Source organism: Macaca nemestrina, chromosome 4, assembly GCF_043159975.1.
Source record: "Macaca nemestrina isolate mMacNem1 chromosome 4, mMacNem.hap1, whole genome shotgun sequence".
NCBI lineage: Eukaryota > Metazoa > Chordata > Mammalia > Primates > Cercopithecidae > Macaca > Macaca nemestrina.
The window spans coordinates 97,867,219-97,880,476 of NC_092128.1; the positions used below are offsets into that span (position 1 = coordinate 97,867,219).

Below are 13,258 nucleotides of genomic sequence, written 5' to 3' on the forward strand. Positions count from 1 at the left end.
CTCTCTCCACGGCCCTCTTCTCTCGCCTGACCCCAGCCTCCCTCAGCCAGCGCCTGGGTACCACTCTGGGTGCCAACCGGGACCTGCCGGTGCCACGGTCCCATGCGCGGGGTCCCGACCTCGGGCTGCGGGCGGCGCCGGGGCCTACAGCCCAGCGGCACGGAGCGTGGTAGAGGCGCGGGGCGCAGCGGAGCCCGAGGCTGCCTCCCGCCCTGGCGGCCGGCGCGGCCGGTGGGGTGCACAGCGTGGCCTCGCGTGCCCGGCTTGCTCTCCGCTCCCTCGGATCGCTCCCTCCCCTCGGCTCCGGGTTCAGAAAGCGGAAGTATTTGGTAGAGAAAAACACGATTTCTTTTCAGCTCGTCTCAAAATCCCTTTTAGAGAAAATGCTCCTGTCAAGTTTTATTTCCCGTTGCAAACCACCTTCCACGCTGCCAAGAATTAAGACCGGGAGAGATTAAATACCGGATTATTCTCTTGAGGAGGGCGGGGCGGGGCGGGGAAGTGGGCACCCGCACCAAACATTCCTTGAAGTCGGCTTGTGCTGATCCAGCCGCGCCCGGGGAGTCCCGCGAAGGCCCGCGCGGCCTGCGGTGACGTCAGCCTGCACTTGCGGGACCACTCACCCGCACAGACCCGGCCCTCGCGGTTCCGCGCTGGGACCTCAGCCCGCCGTCCTACCGCAGCCCCGACCGGCCCGCGTGCCGTCTGAGGGAGGCCGGCTTTCCACCGGCCTGAACCTCCATTTTGAGTAGGGGGTTCTTGTAGAAGCGTGGAGGGTTTGGGGCCGCGCCTCAGTCCCCGAGGGGCGCGACATCAGGTAGCTCTCGGAGTTCACACCCCAGTACCTGGGGGAGGTCCTATGTCGCCGCACAACCGCCCTCAGAGGTTTGGAAATCTCTGAGACCCGTTGTAATTATTTCTGCTGGGTGGATCCGGCTCTTCAGGGCCACGAGAGCCGGGCAGAAATGAAATCAACTGTGGCAAGGCCTTGGCTGCTTTCATGGAGGAATTTTTCTGCGCCAGTGTCTTTTTTTCTTCCCTTTAAAATAAAATTAAAAATAGCAAGCACTATTCAGGCATTCATCAGAGATAGGTAGATGCACAAGGATTGAGTGGGCATTTTCATAAAGAATGAGGCCGGCTGTTACGGACCCGGCGGCCTAGCAGATGAAAACTTAATTAGCGTGCCTGTCCTAAAACCTAGGCATAAATCTCCCTCTGCCTTTTGGATAACTCTACATCTTCGCTTATGAGAAACGGGATGTGAGCAACTCGCTGCACATTTCTCTGATTCTCCAGGTCTTGGTCGGCTGACACGCATTCGATCAAGTTTAAAGGAATGCGCATAAATCAGCAAGCCCCTACCGTCTCCTTGGGAGAGGTCCGCAAATCCAGGAGGGCGCCTCTGAACCCACCGGGTCTGGGGATTAGCAGTCCAGGGCAACCTCCGTCTGGGCTTCTGAACTCGGGAATTCGCAGAGGAAGCAAGACACTGCATCTTCACCGAGCCCTCCAAACACATGCAGTAGAGTGCAATCTGCACTTACATCTATTACAAAGTGAAATCTGTGTCAACTCTCCACACACAAATGTTGCATCTGCAGCTGAATTTCGCTGCCTAGTGGTGAATTTTTAAGAAAAGATTTCAACTAGGTTGTTTTAATTTTTTTCTTTCCTTTTCTGTTATTTTTAACCCACAACTTGAATGGGTGGCTTCAGCTATGCATCAGTCACAAATAGGAGTAAAATGCACAGCGACATTTAACAATCATCCACTTAAAGTAACTAAATAAATATGACAGTACTGAGAGCAGATAGAAAAAGTAGGGTTTTTTTAAAGTCCTATTTTTATTATTTTGTATTCAGGAAGAGTTTTCTTTTTAGAAAAAAATACTTCAGTCAGGTTTTCAACAACATTATTCACAGATCAGTGGCTGATACTATTATTCCTGTTTTTCAGAGGTGGCTGGTCTCTCCTTGGACTTTTTTTTCTCTTTCAGGTTTTAGACTGATTGCTATTTGGGCATTAAAGGAGCCATCATAAATAATCCATGCCCACCTCTGGTTATCTGGTAGATCCATAGAAATTTTAAATAGAAGGAGAGTTAGGTAAGATCCATACTATCAATGACCATTTTAGAACTGGGGGAAAAAAAACCCACGACAACCCTGAAATATCTTCTGTCATTACAGTTTCAAAAACTAGAGAGAAAAAAAGAAGGCTACTACTTTACCCAGGGTTCCTGTAGTGGTGATGGCTTTCGAAAGGGGCGGTATCCCGGCTGGAGAGCTGCTGTTGGCCTCCTTCCTAGGCTCGAGGCTCAGAATATTTCTTACATCTAAAGAGAAATATCCCCCGTCAACAGAAGAGTCCCTTTTGGAGCTGTTCTTAAATACACAGTTTGATCCAGCTTTGAGGGAATTTTCCACCACTTTAAACATTTTGGGAGAAAGTTGTTACTTTGGCTTGATGGCAGCTCATTTGGAAATGGAGTACTGTTTGGAACAAGAGGTGGAGAGGTGGGTCTGAAGCAACATTATCATTTGTTTCCACAAGTGGAGTGAAAATCCTCAGGGCAGCAAAATATAATTGAATTTCTCAAGCCCTTTCGATATGTATGTTTCAACACCAGCCTGTTTTTGAGACAGCTTTAGAGACTCTTTCCATAATTCTCATCTATAAGGAAGCTGTGAGTCCTCAGGAGAGGTTGGAGAGGTTTCCGGCAGCCACTTTTGTAACCAATCAATATTATTTTCCATAAAATGTTGAATCTGGTTCTTCCATTCACTGTTACTTTCCTCTAATATAAAGATAAAATTAGCCTGCATCTCACAATTCTGCATCCCACGGCTACTGGTTCCACCAACATTTTAATACATATGTGCATAGCATAGATTTGACAAAAACACATTATCCTATGTGTGTATTAAATATACAAACATACATATGTATTCTTTATGACTCTGAATACAGCACCTGATTGTTGTTAGAGGTCAACAGCAGATATATTATTATTATAGTTTTGATGGAAGTTGTTAATATTAAACATATTTATTTATCCTACAAATAAAATGGCAGATTCACAAGCATCAATATAAGATTGCACACCACCCTGGAGCAGTACTCAGCTCTGAGTTATCCAGGATAACTCAGATCTGTATCCAATCCTGTGGTCATTTTGTAGCTATGAAATATTAAGTCCTCTTTACTGACCTCTCAAGAGGGGTTTCTTAGAATTTCTGAAACGTAACTCTAGAACTCTAGAATTAGCAAGGCATCTGAATCTTAATTTGCTGTAAAGACTCCTCAGTAGCTCTAATTAGAATGCGAGACCACATTGGAGGGTGAGGACCAGGAAAGAATGGTGATTTAAGAACACATCTTTGACTGTAACAAAAATGTACAGCTTTAAAGCAGATCTGCAGAAATCTGATGCAGAGAAAGCCACTGTGAAGACAAATCGAACTTAGCCATTAGAGAAAAGGAACAAAGCTTCATCTTGTAAAGTACATTTTGTACCTCAACTCTAGGAATCACCTTAAATTACAATATCTTGGGTCATTAGCAATTAATGATACGATATCTGTACAGATTCTACAAATATATATACAAGCACACACAAGCACTAATATGCAAAAGTATACATGTGTACACATATGATATATATTTACATATATACAGGGACATGTATAATTTACATATATTCAAATTTGCTCCATCTGGAGCCAAATAATTGAGTACTGAATCTCTAAAGTCAAGGAGGTAAGAGCTCTTGATTCCCTTGGTTGAAAAATTACAAGGAGGCTTGTCAACGCGAGGTGGCGCCCTTGATCTACTAATCCAGCTAAGGCCAATTCATGAGCTGTCAAAAGTCAAGGTCACAAATTGTCTTTTTTCGTCAAGGTCAAGGTTTAAGGCCTTTCGTAGTCCTGTCATTTCAACAGATATCAAAACCTGCCCTCTCAGACACATGCAGACCCAACAGCACATTTTAAAATACGACAGCCTAGGCATTGCTGATACAAAACAACTGGTTTTCATTTTCCACAGGGAGCCTGGGAATCCATACTATCTCTTCCTCCTTTCTTTTCTCTCCCTTTTGGAATATCTGACACTTTAATCTCCTTGAAGCACTTATCATTTTTTAGGATTTTAGTTATGAGGGGTTTCTCCCTTTTCTTAAAAATTTGGTAGCAAAAAGTACTGAATAATAATAAAGAATGGTCCTTGGTTTATATAAGACAAACCTGCTCCTTTTCTTTCTGTGCAGTGCACATTTAGCATAGGAAAGAAAAGAGTATTTTCTGCAGATTTTAATGGCAGTGACTATTTTATTAACAGAATTAATACCACTACATCACTATCAACAGGTCTAAGTTTTTTTTTTCATTTTTAGTAGAAATATTTAAAAAGCAGGTGCACAAATACATTTTCACAGTGTGCTGAGTGTCTTTATTTACAAGATATCATTCTATAGTGAATATGAACAAAACGAATGTGCTGGTTGAAATAACTGCTTAAAAATGTGCTGTGAAGATGAATCACTAATCTTTCTAATGCAGTCTGATAAAACAATAAACATGGAAAAATACTAATCTCTTAATAGATCAAAATATAGAATGAAGACACCTAAATATTTCAGGGGAATGAATTTTCACTTTGAGTTTTCTAAAAAAGAAAAAAGAAAAATGATTTCTCCAGCAAATGTTTAGCAAATATTGTGAAATGCCAATTCAAATGAAAAAACGAATTGTGTTCAAACTGAAGTCCATCATGTTGGGATGGAAACTTTCGGGATTTCTCAAATAAAGTGAATTCTGCGGATCATCTGATGATTTAAGCATTTTCAAAAAGATACCAAATCCTTCGGAAAATAACGGATATTGGGGCAGTAAATATAGTCCAAATGCCACAAAATATGCTTGTTATAAGCAATTAAAAATTATTCTGAAAAGGACATTACCAACTCGGTTTCTCTTGTAGCCTGAAAGGTTCAGCTGGTTGGTTTTACTATACTACCAAGACAAATGATCCTCAGAAGAGTTTTCTCTCCCGTTTTCCCTTCACAGCAAATATTCCAAGATTATTATTTCAGTACCTTCTCGTTTCCCCTCTAAATCTATACATAAAATGTTTTGCAGAACATACAACAACGGTAGGAATTTCACTAAGATTTACCTGAGCAGACGCTTAACATGCAAAGGGAATGGCGACCTAAGAAGGACAAGCAGATGTTTACAATGGCCTCTTGCTTTTGTAACCAACTTCCAGATTATTACCATCTAACGCAGTGTCCTAAAATATAACGATCACATAAATACTTACAAGATTTCAGTAACTGTGTAACTTATCTGAAATTGCGTATTTTGGGGGTTGACGTTTGACATTTAACGGGCTGGGCTGGTGGGGTTGGCGAAAGAACTGGCAGTCTTTACCTTTTTTAAAGTTTTAAAACAGTTGTAGATTCCATTAAAGAGAAAGAGATCTCCTTCAGGAGAGCAAAATGCCAGTGTCTGTCTCTTTCTCTTTCCCATTCTTCAATTATTATTAAGCATTATTATCATTATCTGGGCAAAGCAACAAGTTCTGAAGCGTTTCTTCAAGTTGCCTTCTTGTTCCATTTTTAATCCATTAACTAGTGGTTTTCAGTTTGTTGATGACTTTTTTCTCTTTAACCCTCCTGTTCTGGAACCAGATTGTGACCTGCCGCTCAGAGAGATTCGTCGTGGCTGATATCCGCCTCCGTTTGTCCTTAGTAATGAATTTGTTCGTGGCGTATTCCCGTTCAAGTTCTTTTAATTGCACCTTGGTATAAGGCACGCGCTTCTTTCTCCCCCTCCTATAAGAGCTGGCATCCGAGGGATGGGAGACGACGTCTAGAAGATAAGGGAGAAGGCAAGTTACACAGGGATCGGACCCCAGCCAGGGCATAGGCGACAGCTCGATCTGAGCCACCCGCCTTGCAGCGCCCGGCTGCTCTTTGCCACGCGCTGTACAATCCGGCCTTCTGCCAAAGCCTAGAGGGTCAGTGGGGAAGGTGGTTAGTTCTGAACTGAAATGAAATCGCCCAGGGCTCCAGTGACGTCCCCAACCCGGCCATCCTGCAGGAGCAACGCGTAGGCAGTTTCGAGAGATAGCCTGGTCCAGCGGCCCACACCTTAGCGCCAAGCTCAAGGTACAACACTTCTGTGCCTGGCTCCTTTCTGGGTGCCCGTCCCAATACTCGAAGCTTCTACACTGAAGCCATTTTTGAGAGAATGAATAGGGAGGGGCAATTTGGGGAGCTGTTTTCTGGTAAATTTCTCATCCTTAAATTGGTGTCAGGGGCTGGGGAGGGCGGGGCGCAGAGGGAGAGGGAAGCTAGCCGCGGTCCCCACAAGTTCTCTCCCAGCCACCCCTCACCCAGGGAGGGCCAGGGACCAGCTCAACTCAAGGCAGTGCAGGCAGCCCCAGCCAGCCATGCTTGGGCTCCCAGGGGTGCAGAGCCGCTAGGGCAGACCAGGAAAAGAACAGAAGGGAACCCGGGATCGCCCGGGTGCGAGCGGAGGAGAAGCTGGAGCAGAGCCGGAAGACCAGGGCTGGGAATATGTCGCCATTTACCAGGCAGAGTGGACTTCCAGAGGTGGGGAGGCTGCGCCTGCTCTTTGGGGCAGTACATTTGGCCGTTCCAGCCGTTGGGCAGAGCCCAGGGCTGGTAGCTTTCCATGGGAAGACCCAGGGGCTCGTGGCGCGACTCGCCGGGGCCCCCGAGGCCCGGCACCACTGGCATATCCAGGTAGCCAGGCATGGGCTGATGGTGGTGGTAAGGCCCGGCTGCGTAGCCCTGGTGGTAGAAGGCGAACTCCTTAGCGCGGGAGCTGAACTCCTCGGCCGCTGGGCCGGCGGTATCCATGTACTTGTCCGCGAAGGCGGCGGCGGCGGCGGCGGCCGAGGCGGGCTGCGCGCACGACTTGATGGCGTTGGGGTGCGGGCCCATGCGGGCGCACGGATAGTAGCCGCTGCCGAAGTAGCCATAGGGCAGCGCCGCGGGCCCCGACGAGCTCTGCGCCGCTGCCGAGCAGGGACTGCATTGCTTGGCGGCCTCTGCGCCCGCCGGGCCCGCCGGGCCGGGCCCTCCTGAGGACGACGCGGCGGCGGCGGCGGCGGCGGCAGCGGCAGCGGCGGCAGCAGCGGCGGCAGCCGACGGGGGCGCCTCGCCGGGGGCGCTGCTGTAGGCGGACGCGGCTCCTGGCGCCAAGGGCGCCGGGTGCGCCATCAGGTTGCGGCACTGGTTGGCCGCCGCCGCCGCCGCGGCCGCGGCCGCTGCCGCCACCGAGAAGTTGCCCCCTGCCGCCGCCGCCGCCGGGTGGGGGAAGCCCCCGCCCCCGGCCCCGGCCGCCGCCGCCGCTGCCGCCGCTGCTGCAGCCGCCGCCGCCCCTTCCATGTTCTTGTTGAGCTCGTCGGCCACCAGGCCGCCGCCGTTGTCGTAGAGAAACATGACGGTGGGCTCGATCCAGCGGGGGTGGAGGAGCACGGAGGCTGTCATAGCCCGAGCCGCATGGAGAAGACCCCAGTGGCGCTGTTTTAAAAAGCCCCCAAGAAGTGAAGAGCGCGCGGCGCGGGGCCGGGGCCCGAGCAAGGGGGGCGGATCGCGCCCCGCGGGGTCGCGCCAGGCGGCCGCCCATTGGCCCGGCCCCCCCGCTCCGCCCACGGCGTATGCAAAGCGGGCGGCTCCGACTCCAGCTCTGCACGGTGCACCCGCCGTCCCCGCCGCGGCCCGCGCCATCCCCAGCGCCAGCGCCAGCCGCGCCGCCGCGCAGCATTCACCGGGGGGAGAGGCGGGGGAACGTGCGGGTGGGGCAGGGAAGGAAGGGCGGCCCCATCTCCGCCCCCCTTCCCTCCCTTTATCCCAGTGGGGCCCAGACCCGCGCAACCAGGCGGGGAGGGGAGGTGGGCTCGCGATTGGGTTGCGATCTGGAGCGGTGGGGACAGGTCAGGTAATTCTGCCGGCCGTCAGGGATGGGAGAGTGGGGAGGACGGGACCAGCCTAGCTCAGAATGGGTGTTTCTTGAGGCCTCTGGGGCTGTTTTCTTTCCAGGAACCGGCGCGTATTTCTGCAGTGAGACCCTAGGACGGACATCGGCGCCTTCAGCTTCCATGGAGTTGCGATTTTGCTCTTTCCAGGGAAACAGTGGCAGGGTGTTTGCTGCTTGTCGGTTCCTGCGGATATCCTAGGACATTCCACTGGAGGCTTGGACTGCATTTAGGAGCCCCTATCCCTTCCCTGTCCACACTGTTAGTGAGCAATTTCATATGTTTGCATTTAGACCCATAGACTCAGAACGACTCATCACACACACAAACATCGTGTACACTGACACACTCACTCGCATTCACACACTTAGGTATACAGCCTGTTCCTTGCTCTGACCCTGTAACAACGCTTCCTCCTCCAGAGACTTTGAGATAGAGTGAGTGATCCGTGTGCACCATTCATCCATGCTCCCACCTTGCCAGTGTGGCTGGCTTGTTCTGGAAGGGGCTTAAGAGGAACAAGCCCCAGCTGTGCTTCTGGCTGTGACTCAAGCCCCCCTTCTGGGCTCTAACGCCTCCAGCTTCTTTGTGGACCGGACCTGACTCTCCAGGAACCTGGGAATCCACTGTTTCACTCTATTTTGGGACAAGAAAAAGGGGCTCTTTGGGGCCGCTTCCTGCCTTCCCCTCAAGTAGGATCTCCAGCCTGCAGAGGGTGCCTAGTCCTTCTTTGCCCAAGAACCAGCCCAAGAAGCCTTTCCTCTGTGCCTGGGAAATGCAACCTTTTACTGTTAGCATGGCAGGGTGTTGGTGCTGAAGAACCAAGCAGCGACCCCTCTTGCAGCTGCCATGTTTTGACGAGGGGCTCTGGGGGTCCTGCTGCTTTAGGGTCACATACTTCCACTTCCTGATTCACTACTGTGAGCTGGTGAGATGCCTAGAAGAGGAACAAGCGTTCAAAGTGAAAGTGGGCACATTACCGGAATAGTGCTGGGGAGAGTGCTGGATTCTTTTCCACCCTAGGCTGACTGGTGAGAAGCCAGGCTTGGACCTGTCCTCTGCTCCTAGCTTGCACATTCAGCCCTAAACTCAGAGCAGCATGCATACCACCCCCCCCCCAACACACACACCCCACCATCTGCTCTCTAAGGCCCCTGGGCTTCCTGCAGGGTCCAGACCAATGTGGCTGGGCTTGGGCTTTTATCTGTCCTGATCCTGGGTTTGTCCTGACCAATGTAAGTGTCGCCCAATAAAACCTTCTATGACCACCACACCAGCCACCCCCCGCCCTTCCAAGTTTGCCCTTTCCTTCTTGACTTTTTAGCAGTTCTGGGTAAATATTGATTTGCCCCCAGTTTACCTTCTCCCTGACTGGTCATTTGCAGACTCAGGAACTAGCTTCTGTAGGGACCTGACTTTTCTGTTCCTTTCTGGCCCTTTCACCACCCCCCTTCCTCCCTCCAAGTGGCATTGTAAAACTCAGCGACAAAGAGACAGAGTAGGGTTCGAGGCCCCTGTTCCTAGGGACTTGAAGGCAGTTTTACATACGGGTCAGACACGGCTGGAGGCCAAGGTCAAGTTGAAAGTTGCAGTTTAGCCAGCATGAGAACTGCCATGCAAGCGTGGAGACCCAGGCAGCAGCAAAAGGCCCACTGCCCGCATGCCCTCACGCTTAATTTTCTCTCTCTTTTTAAAGTTCTCGGCTCTGACTCAGTTCGGCTGCCCAGAATTTTTTGGTGCCTTCGTGGGGTTTTTGGGGCGGTGTTTACCGACTCTTCTCTGCCTCCGCCCTACTCAGCCAGGGCTTTGAGCATCTTAAGTTTTCCAGCCAGACCGGGAAAAACGAAAACACAGCTTGGGGAGCCCCCACTAGCCTGCGCCTGTGCCAGCTCACCTCTGGCCATGGCGCAGCTGCCGGTGCACACCGCGGCCAAGGCCGGCTCCACATTCTTCCCTCCCCCTTCCACTTCACCGGAGCCCCGAACCCTGCGCACAGAGAAAGGGCCTCAGCTCCACAGACGACTGGGTCCCTCCTCACCAAAACTGATGAGACAAGATTTCATCTTGTCGGCCGAGGAGCCACAAGCAGGTTTGTCTGGAAGGGATGGTACTGGGGGAAGGCTTTGGATTGCATCTCAAATTAAGCTTTGCTCCTTAAATGTGGTTCTCTCGCCAAGAAAGAGCTTGGGGCCTGAATTATTGAGATTTATGGTGCACCTTTAGTGATCAAATTTATCTGGGCTTTTTTTAGTTCCCCCATGTTAAAACAATAACAACAACCACAAAAACAAAACAAAACAAAACCTTCTCAAAACATGCTTGCTTAGAGGAACGCACCCTGCTTGTTCGCTTCTTGTCTTGGATCTCAATATATATTTTTATTTTTCTAACAGAGAGGTCCATGGCGTCCTGGCATGCCCCCACTGTTTTCAAATGTCTACATGTCCTGTCAGTATTGAGTTGTAGCCACCAATCAGTGGAGGTGGTTTATAGAAGAAGAACAAGCTCTGAATAATTTTGGGTCTGAGTTTCAGAATTTCTACTCGCTTTTAAGCAAGAATAATCTTCCTTCCCTGTCTTCTGCTGAGGGAGATAAGACATTTCTTAATGGTTCCCAATTTAATTTCTTTCCCTGCCAGGCAGCCAACAAATTGACTTGCTGTGGCAAAAGAAAGGTTGGAGGACAATTAAGGCGACTGTGCTCTGGGAAGCAAGCACAGACCCTCCTAGCATTTTTCCTCTTTTCCCAACGGCAAGGTCAAGATTTGCTTGCCTGCCAAAGTAATGGATCCTGACCTTCTGAGCTGTCTGTCCCTCTGATTTTTTGTTCTCCAGGCTCAGGAATTCCTATAGGATTGCATAGAGGCACCATCAACCTGACAATTTTATATTCTCAGACTCCTCATGGGTTAGACTGGGGAAGCCAGGGCACCCACTAGGATCGGCCGGCCGCGGTGGCACCTTAGGCATGACAGCCAAGCAGAGTGCTGCATGAGTAGAGGTGGGAGAGGTGGGAGAGGCTGCAGTCATTTCCCAGGTACTGCGTGGTGCACCGATTTTCCCAGAGGAGCCCTGAGAGGGCAGCGCAGGAAGGACTGGAGGGTAGTTTCTGCAGCAGGGCCTTTGTTTAAGGAATTACCAGAGCATTTCTCAGTGTTCCAAAATGCCTTGGCTGACAAAGCTTCTTACCTCCTGGGATAGACCAGGGTGCCCTGCAGGGTTTGGTTGCCCAAAAGCTTCTCACTGAAGAAAAAGACTATGGCTCGGTTTTTCTGGTTGGGGGACTGGATGCCAGCCTGGTCCATGGGGCTCTGGGCTCCCAGCGTTGGAGGAGAAAAGGACAAAGGGAAACCAGGTTTTAATCGAGTTTGATTTTCATTAGCAAATGAAATTTACCTGCTCTCACTTTAACTCCGAGGAGGCTGTCAGTGCTGCTCCCTGGCACCATTTCTTTGCATTCATCCAGCATTAGGATAAACATTCCTTGGTTGGTTCTAAAGACACTTTGTATTTCAGGATATTCATGTGCTTTTAATGTATCCAAGCAGCTTTACAAGCCACTTTTGCAGAACATCTTAACCCACTCTCTCCCACCCTAGGTGGGCTGGGGCACAGAGATAATGTCAAAGGAAGAAAGATCCAGAGGAAAAACTGGTTGAGGGGCTGAGGAGAGAGAAAGAGAAAAAACAAAATCATCAAACAGTGTAGCACCTCTGAAGCCAAACTTGAGCAGATCATTTGGGAAAGGAGCAAGTGGGGGACTGCTCTGCTTACGGAGGGAATTTTGAGTGTCCCCATCAGGTGGAAGCTGTACCCTCTTTCTTAAGGTGAAAGGGTTGGTAGGTCCTGAGATCTGGGTTGAAGTTAGCCAGTGGACAGGGAAATGGTGCATTGAGTCACTCACTCAAGCTTTTGTTCTAGATTTTTGTGCATTTGAAACAATAATAAGGCAGTAAAAGGCTTGAGGCTGTGGGGATAGTTTTGGGCTACGGTCACTGTGGTGACCAAATGTTAACATGGTGAAAGTGGAAGTGCAAGGTCCAGGAAGATCCACAGGGACCCCCACTTTGCCTTTAAGATCCCTTCATGGGGTGGATCTGAAGGACAGCAGATTTTTGGAGGAGCAGCTCTCCTGCTGCCTGTAGAGTTCTTTTTTTTTTTTTTTTTTTTCCCCCCCCAGGTACCACAAAGCCACTATTGCACAGGGCCTCAGAAAATACGGCAGGAGCTCAAGGAAAACTCCAATTTGAGTACAGCCCTGCCCTGTTTCCCCCAGAGAGTCTCTGAGCAAGGAGATCTCCACCCGACACACACCATTTCAGAACAACCAGGTTCCAGACTCCCATGAGGAGCATCCTCCACTGCAAAGCCTTGGCCAGCCGCGCCTGGACTCCCCAGAGTTGGCGCAAACTTCGGCCTCCAAAACTCGGCTCTGGGAGGCCTAGGTGACTCCGAAGCCGGCAGCGGCCGCGGCCGCGGCAGCGGCGGCGGTGGTGGAAGAGCTCTTTCCTCCGACAGTGCCTCTGATCGCTCTTCACTGGAGCTGGAGACAGCCTTCGCGTAAAGGACCGGAGCGTGAGTTAGAAGCAGAGGGAGCTTGGAGAAGGGCTCGGCCGGAAGGAGGAAATGTCTTCTCGCAGTGCGCGGCCAGCCCGCGGGGGACACCGGCTTGCTGGACTGTGGGGCCCCTGCCACCCAGGGAGTGACCTGCGGGTCACTCAGCTGGGGCGCTGGGCGAGCGCGGGACGGCCCGGAGAATTCCGTCCGGCTGCGACGTGAAGAGGACGACGGGTCTCTGTACCCGACTCTGCCACTGGCCCAGAGGAATTTTACCCTTGGGCGTCCACCCCCGCCCTAGCTTGATGCTTACACCCGCAACAAAACAGGAAACCAGGACTGGGCAGTTCATTCTTTAAGTCAACAAATACACTGAAGACTTCGAGCGTTTGAAGGAAGTAGGGGGTTTGCACGAAAGCCGGACTCGGCTTTCTCGCTGAGAAAGCAGCGCAGGCAGCCAGGCGGCCTGGGCCCGCGGGGGTCCATCTCGCCCTAGACTCCTAAGAACTCCCACGGCCCTGTTCCCAGCTGCGAATTCTTAATGCACAACGCGACGGAGGGAAGGAAATTCACCAGCGCAGCGACGAGGAAGGGGAACTCAGGACCCCTTCAAGTACACACTGAGGTGTGATCAGAGTTTTATGGGCACGTTATATGCTGTAATTATAACGATGTGTGTGCCTCGAT

The 13,258-nt window shown here is 50.6% G+C and overlaps 1 protein-coding gene across 9 annotated transcripts; it reads right to left on the bottom strand.

Moving 5' to 3' along the window:
- Positions 1 to 245: 245 nt before the first annotated feature.
- LOC105475760 (homeobox A13) lies at positions 246 to 7,671 on the bottom strand. Of its 9 annotated transcripts, none has more exons than XM_071094958.1 (5): positions 6,602 to 7,671; positions 5,437 to 5,877; positions 2,235 to 2,339; positions 1,416 to 1,549; positions 246 to 1,039 (listed from the first exon to the last, which is right to left on the bottom strand). In XM_071094958.1, exons 1-2 carry the CDS (start codon positions 7,524 to 7,526, stop codon positions 5,633 to 5,635), a joined length of 1,170 nt encoding a protein of 389 aa, XP_070951059.1. In that variant the 5' UTR covers positions 7,527 to 7,671; the 3' UTR covers positions 246 to 1,039; positions 1,416 to 1,549; positions 2,235 to 2,339; positions 5,437 to 5,632. The 9 variants fall into 9 exon arrangements, with proteins under 9 accessions (XP_070951059.1, XP_070951055.1, XP_070951058.1 ...); XM_071094954.1 differs by having other exon boundaries at positions 5,327 to 5,877; XM_071094957.1 differs by lacking the exon at positions 1,416 to 1,549.
- Between the last annotated feature and the right edge of the window lie 5,587 nt (positions 7,672 to 13,258).

Bases quoted from the DNA above. Each gene is read 5' to 3' on its own strand.
- LOC105475760 (XM_071094957.1), bottom strand. From the start codon at position 7,526: ATGACAGCCTCCGTGCTCCTCCACCCCCGCTGGATCGAGCCCACCGTC. The intron at 5,878-6,601 runs GTAAATGGCGAC...CTTATCTTCTAG, and splicing joins CTGGAAGTCCACTCTGCCTG to ACGTCGTCTCCCATCCCTCG.